This window comes from Sphaeramia orbicularis, unplaced genomic scaffold, assembly GCF_902148855.1.
Source record: "Sphaeramia orbicularis unplaced genomic scaffold, fSphaOr1.1, whole genome shotgun sequence".
Lineage (NCBI taxonomy): Eukaryota > Metazoa > Chordata > Actinopteri > Kurtiformes > Apogonidae > Sphaeramia > Sphaeramia orbicularis.
This window is the reverse complement of record NW_021941719.1, coordinates 8,159-15,257: the sequence shown is the minus strand read 5'-3', so window position 1 is coordinate 15,257 and position 7,099 is coordinate 8,159. Positions and strand designations below refer to the sequence as shown.

The following is a 7,099-nucleotide window of genomic DNA, read 5'->3' as shown; positions in this document are numbered from 1 at the left end:
GTGCTTTTTGTGAAATAAAGAAAGTAGAAGTAAAAAGAAGTTTAAAAAAAAAAAGGCACAGTAAATGGTTGAGACCAGGCAGTTTTATTTTAGATAATATACAATATTGAGTCAGAAAAGCTTATTAAAAACAGAGGAATGAGAAAAAATCAGGTTTGTACTGAACATTCAGATGACCAGGATACAGTCAAAAATTTACGTTTATTACAATCCAATGTATGTATAGATTTTAACCCTTAAAAACCTAGAACAATTTTTATGGCAACTTCAAAATGTAGAGAAATGTAATGTTTTTTTGTAATAATTCAGAAAAAAAATTTAAAAGTCTGTGATTTTCTGTAGTTTTTACTAGGGATGTCCGATATTGGCTTTTTTGCCAAAAAACGATATGCCGATATTGTCCAACACTTAATTTCCGATTCCAATATCTACTGATACCGCCGCTGATATGTGTGGATATTAAACTAATTTTAGGTAACATCACATATCTCCTGTCATGGAATTAACACATCATGCCTAATTTTATTGTGATGCTCCATTGGATGCATTCTGAAATGCAACAAGGCTTTTAAAATGTAAACACTGTCTGTGCAAAGAATACATACTTCAACTTAAGTTGTGTAAAAAATGCCATATTTATTTATTTTCTCTCCCTCCCTCCATGAGTCTATTACAGTGTGGAAACTCTACTGTACAGTTTTGAAAACTGCACATTTCATTCAGCTACAAACAATGCTTCATTTACGCGTCGGTAAATGCAGGTGAAATCAAGGCATTTTTTAATCCGTTTTAATGATAGACAAAAAAACGATATTACATTTTTATGCCAACATCGGGCTGATAATCAGTGGGTCGATATTATCGGACATCCCTAGTTTTTACTGTATAACTTTATTGAAACTGTGTAATTGTAGTAATTTTGCTAAACATATCCTCCTGAGACCCAGGAAAGTGAAAGTTTTAGCTTTATTTTACATTAAACAATTGTTTTGATTGGAGACTGCATAATTCAACAGGTTTTTCAGATACATTTTTAAAATTATTTTAATTAATTACTTTATTCATTTTTAGTGGAATGTCCTTTGCAATGGACAGCATTTTTGAAGTAAAACTGTGAAGCTTTTGTCCCCTACAGAGGACAGAAATGCATTACTGGGTCTCAGGAGGATATAGAACTTCAGTGTTTCTCTGCAGAACCTTTAGTGCTGTATGTTCTGATGTAAACAATGAGCTTTTCTCTGCAGAATTTGTCCTGCTATCATTCAACTGAAGCTGCTTGAATATAGTAATTTTTTAGCGATTTCTTCTAGTTTTGCATCTGCTGTAGTCTGTCATTTGACCGTTTTAGTTTTCAACAGTGTTTTTATTCCCAGATGAACTTCAGATTCATGTCACCGAGTCTCTCCTGAAGCATCTGATCGACTCTTTCGCTCTGGGCGACGGTGAAAGTGTTTTTCCAGTCTCCGATTTTACCTGGACGGAAACAAAATCACTGTTGTGTTTGCATATAACTCTGTAGATTTCTGTTACCTTTTAGCGTTACCTTTGCGCATGAAGTCTCCACTGAGCTTCTCCGGTGGAATAAACTTGTAGTTTGCTTTTGAGTCATTCTTCATGGTCTTAAAGGTTGATTTTTCGACGACCTGTTCGATGGCTGCATCACTGAGGTTTTTCCCCAAGAACTTACAGATCTTCGTCACTGCCCCTTTAAGATCCTACAAATCAACACAGGATGCAAAAACATTCTTATTTTGACTTGAATTGAACGTTAGCATCATTCATCGCATAAAAACACAACAAATCTGACCATGATCATGTCCTCGTAGGTCAGGAACAGGATGTTGTACTGGTCTTTGTGTGAATGCCACGCCCTGATGTGGTCAAACCAGACGATCCTATAACTGAACCATGGTTTTTAGGATCAATATATGAATTAAAATCAAAAGTTTCCACAGGATGCTCTCAGATTCCTCACCTTTTCCTTCCAAAAACTGTTCCAAATAGCTGTCGAAGCTCTCGGGCGTGTCCAGATCTTTGAGGATATGACTGAAGTGGTAAAACGACACGACGACGTCCTTTGGGTTCCGCATCACGTAAATGATCTGAGATAAAAACAGTCAGTTATACATATGAGTTTTCCTTCCGTGCTAAAGTGCATTTAATGAATTCCATTTGTAAGAAAATGTTCTCATTTGGTAACATTTCCACTGAGGAACTCCAGAAGGAAAATATCAGTATCATGATGTAACTTGATAAATTTAGGTTTTGAGGTTATGATTGTTGTATTAGATCAAGATAGTTTCACTTTATTTCAACAAATTAATCATGTTACAGCAAGAAAGTCATGTTAGGACAATGTGCTAGATAAGTTTTTAAAACATAGTCCTGTTTTAGTTATAACTCTGTAACTTGCTTGTAGAAACTGTCAATGGAAAATGGATAAACTGATCAAATATGACTCATTTAGTTAAAAACTGAATAACAACAGAACTGAAGAAGTAGGACAAAAAGTGGTGTCAAATATCATTGCTTCTTCACTAAGACACTGGATTTTGATTACACTGGTCAACAACAAATTTATTGTTGAAGTTTTTTGAGCTGATTTAGGATCATTTTGGTGTGCTGAATCCAAAAATCACATTCATTTTGCTCAATCAGGTCAACTTTCTGAACTATGCTACATATTGGCTTTTTAACATTTTGCTTACATTTATGGGCATTTTCACATCATATGATACAAAATTCTCTCTTATTTCTTGCAATAAATGAGTTCTGAAGATTTTACTTTTGCCAATTTATGATTAATGTTTTTTTTAATATTACAGGTGAATGAAATGGCTTCGACTAGAAGATCTTGCAAAAATAAGCCTGATGTATTCTGCTCCATCTGCGGTGAATACACCATTGTACCGAACAGGAATCAAGTCACAAATTTCATAGTGTGCTCACCAATCTTATTTTGCTATTAATTATTATATTTTGTGAGAAGATCAAATTTCTCCAAATCAAATTAGCAAAAAAACCTGACCTGATTGAGAAAAACAGATGTCATTTTTGGATTTAGCGGTGCAAAATGGTCCTAATTCAGTTGAAAAAACCTAGACAACTTGCAAAAAACACTTTTTTGTAACCCAGTGTTATTAATCATTCATCTGTATCTGTATCTGTATATCTATTATGTATCTGTACCTGTTTCTGTACCTGTATCTATATCTGTATGTATTTGTATCTATTTGTCATGATGCAGCTGCTAATTTTAACTCTGTCATTGGTTTCATAGTGCGTTCATCTACATGTACAGTGGCAGAAAAATTATTTGACCATCCCTTGTTTTCTTCAATTTCTTGTTCATTTTAACCCTTTCATGCATACTGGTCACTACAGTGGACAGTTATTTTACAGATGTTCTCTTGTATATTCATGGATTTTGTTTTTTTAGTTGCATATCAGACAACACAGTGGACACTTATGCACCATCTCATACACTGCAATTCACACAATTACTGATAAATACTTGATAAACCTGATCTGCGGTAAAATGTTGGAGAGTAAATCAATTGCTATTTGTTATTAGACTGTAATTAACAGTTTTGTTAAACAAAAAGTTAAAAAAAAAAAAAAAAAAAAAAAAAAAATATATATATATATATATATATATATATATATATATATATATATATAATATCTATAATATATATATATTTTCCATGAAGTGAATAATAACTTGTATTGGAGTATGATAAAATGTGAGAAGACGTCAGATTAGCTACATTAAAAGAAAATATTTCATAGTTTTCACACAGTATCACTTTCTGATATTGTATTTTAAATATGTGTTTTTTTCTTCAAAAATTAAACGCATGCTGTCCAGCTGAGCAGACATTTTTGAAACCCCATAAAAAACAGCTTCATAAAAAATTTCAATGACATTGTTTTTTTTCATGCCTTAAGAGGAATAAAAACACTCAGGAAAAATATCTTGACTAAGGTTTTCATAATTCATGCATGAAAGGGTTAATGCCTGGTAAAACTAAAGGTCCATTTGTTTGGACAAATACAATGATACCAACAAAATAGCTCATTGTAGTTGAATTTCAGAACTGATTTCTATCCATTTAACATGTTTTCTTGATAAAAACCAAAATCACTTCAGTTCTTCCATCATATCTCTGTCATTGTACTGACAAAAACAGTGCTTTTAGACATTCCATGTTTTCTTTTCTGTCTGTTTCAGTCACATGACACACACAGGAGTTAGGACTGGATTGCATAACCATTGTTTTGGATGACTTTGGATGGTCTACTAATTTTTCTGCAACTGTACATGCTACACAATCTCCATTTCAACCAAGCTGGGTATTTGTGAGCCAAAGTACATTCAGGTATTTGTTTATGTTTCTGGTTCCATGTGGTGCTGAGCAAAAGCTTATTCCTAATAATCAATAAATATCAATAAATAATAAACAATAATATCAATCAAAAACTGTGTAAAAGAGGCATATTCCTCAAACATGAGTATAATCCCATGACTGTATGTACACAACCTGGCCAAAAAAGTCAGACACTGCATTTCATTGGACTGTTTTCTTTTCCATCACATCCCATAGATCGTCAATGTGGTTCAGGTCTGGACTCTGTGGTGTCCAATCCATGAGTAAAATGATATCTCATGCTAGTGAACCACTCTTTAACCATCTGATCCTGATGAATCCTGGTGTTTCATCATGGAATATGAAGGTGTCATCAGCATAGAATGACATCCACTGGTGTTCATTCTGCTCATTCAGTTTATTCAGGTTCAACTGAACTCATGTTGAGCCTAAACCTGACCGACTGAACCAACCCCACATCATAACTCTGCCCCTGACAGGCACTAGGCATGATGGGTAATCCCTGCATCCAACCCTGGAACAGGGTCAATCTGGACTCATCAGACCACATGACTTTTTCTATTGAAACACAGTCCAGTCTTTATTCTTTCTACAAACTGATGGTTGTTTATGAATGAGAAGTTACTGTTAAAGAACTGTTTACAGCTGAAACATTAAGTTCTGCAGAAATGATCAAGTTCAGTCCAGGTGTGGAGTTTTTTTGGCCAGGAAGTGTATATGTCCACATGGTGTAAAAATATGTTTTCTAGTGTGAACACTTCTTGTTGTAACCCTACATATACTCATCTTTTTGTTGCAAATTCACAACAGAACAAAAGCCAAGAAGTTCATCTGATATTTGAATCGTAGATTTGACTTTCGAGACCAAAGTCGATCAAACCTGCTTCTTATTTCCACCTCATTTCTTTGACTATTTTCATAATCTATTGACCTTTGCCTTCTTGTTTTTCAGTCCTGGTGGCATCAGGGCTGGGATCAGGTGAGAGGAAAAGAGGCGAGGTGACCGTCTCAGAGTATAATCCTCCAGCCCTCCTCTCGGTATTCCAACCATGGCATCTGCTCGAAATTGTTAGCATATTGGTTCAGACCACCAGCTAACTCACAGATGGAGATGATGATCTGCTGAGACCATACAGTACCTGAGTGGACAGAGTAAATATAAACCATACGTTACTGGTAAATCAGTGTCCAGTCAAGTAAGATAATGAAGAGTTCACTCACCTGACTTGGGAAAAGTGACAATAAATGTGTCACTGTCTCTGATTTCAAACTCTGGAGTGAATCGATGTACTCTGCAGTAAGTAACTCATTAATAGCAAAGTTATATCCTTATACCGACACATATGATCAGAAATCTTCTCCATGTTCGCCAGAAAGTTCACAAGAAAGAGAAGAATGAAATGATCACAGTCCAGAGGAGACGGACCCACTGTTTATACTGTTAAACACATGGACTTTGTACTCGATTACATTATGTTATTGGCAGCAGGCCTTCACAAGCAGTAATGTAGATATACCCCTAGCGTGACCTAGAACTTCCTTTCACATAAAACATGACCTGCAGTTTAATTACACATTAAACATAAGCAGTTAACTAAAAATGCATTGCACTTAAAGGGAAAGCTGCAGCACGGAAAATGGTATCAATAGCAAGGTTATTATCGTTAACAAAAACTAACAAGACGAAAACTAGAACTGAAAAACCTTTTTGTAAACTGAAATAAATAAAAACTATAATTAAAAGAAAAATTGTAACTAACTGAAACTGTATTGTGTGCTTACAAAACTAACTAAAACATATAAAATTATGAATAAAATTCCCTTCATTTTTGTCTTTGTCAATGTCAGATTGGTACGAAATCAATTTATTTTGTTTGACCAGTTTTAGCTGGTGACACCATACGACACTTGACGGTTCGTCACTTGTGTTCACTTGTGGTTTCCAGTCTTCTGGTCCCCACTCTACCTGGAAACATGGAGACTAAAGCTGGGAGAAGCAGCAGAGTCCTGTCTGGGATTTATTTGAATACGACGGCGAGGAAGAAAAGATATGACGAAACTAAAACTAATACTAAAACAAAACTAAAACTAAGCAATTAGAAAAAAACTAAAACTAATAAAAACCAGCAAATCTGCTCGAAAAACGAATGAAAACGAACTGAATTAGAGAAAAAAAAGTCAAAGCAATGAAGAGCATAGAAGGAAAGGTCACTGTGAAGCAGATGTGTGTATCAGTGGTGGGTGTTAAACTCTGGAATCCTCTTTATAATGAGCTGAAGGACTGTAAAAACAGATTCCAACTGGAAAAGTGTATAAAGAAAGAACAATGAGATTATATGAACAGTTCTAAGTTTTACTTTTGTCTTTGTATTTGTTTTGTATTTTGTGACATATTTATTTACTTGCTTTGGACTGGTAAAATGTTTTTGCATCATGTCATCGGGTTTATATTTACCTATGTTTTGTACTTTCTGGATATGTAGTTTTGCACTTGGTTTTGTATTCATTTGTTACTATCTTTGGATGTATTTAGTTGGTTTGTCTGACTGTATACAGTAGGATTTTAGAGCTACGAGGGCCGTTCAATAAGTTCATGGCCTCACCCAGAACAGAACAACAGACTGATAATTTATATTTTATTTTTCAACATAATCTCCATTTACAGCAATGCACTTGGTCCATGGATGTTCAAGCATCACTATCCCATC

General features: G+C 34.6%; 1 protein-coding gene across 1 annotated transcript; it reads right to left on the bottom strand.

The window, feature by feature from the left end:
- Positions 1 to 1,237: 1,237 nt before the first annotated feature.
- Positions 1,238 to 5,755, bottom strand: LOC115416877 (amine sulfotransferase-like). Its single transcript, XM_030130754.1, is given in 10 exon segments — positions 1,238 to 1,473; positions 1,544 to 1,715; positions 1,808 to 1,890; positions 1,893 to 1,901; positions 1,976 to 2,102; positions 5,323 to 5,415; positions 5,418 to 5,530; positions 5,613 to 5,663; positions 5,666 to 5,705; positions 5,708 to 5,755. Coding segments are annotated over 10 exon segments (846 nt in total). The 3' UTR covers positions 1,238 to 1,363.
- Between the last annotated feature and the right edge of the window lie 1,344 nt (positions 5,756 to 7,099).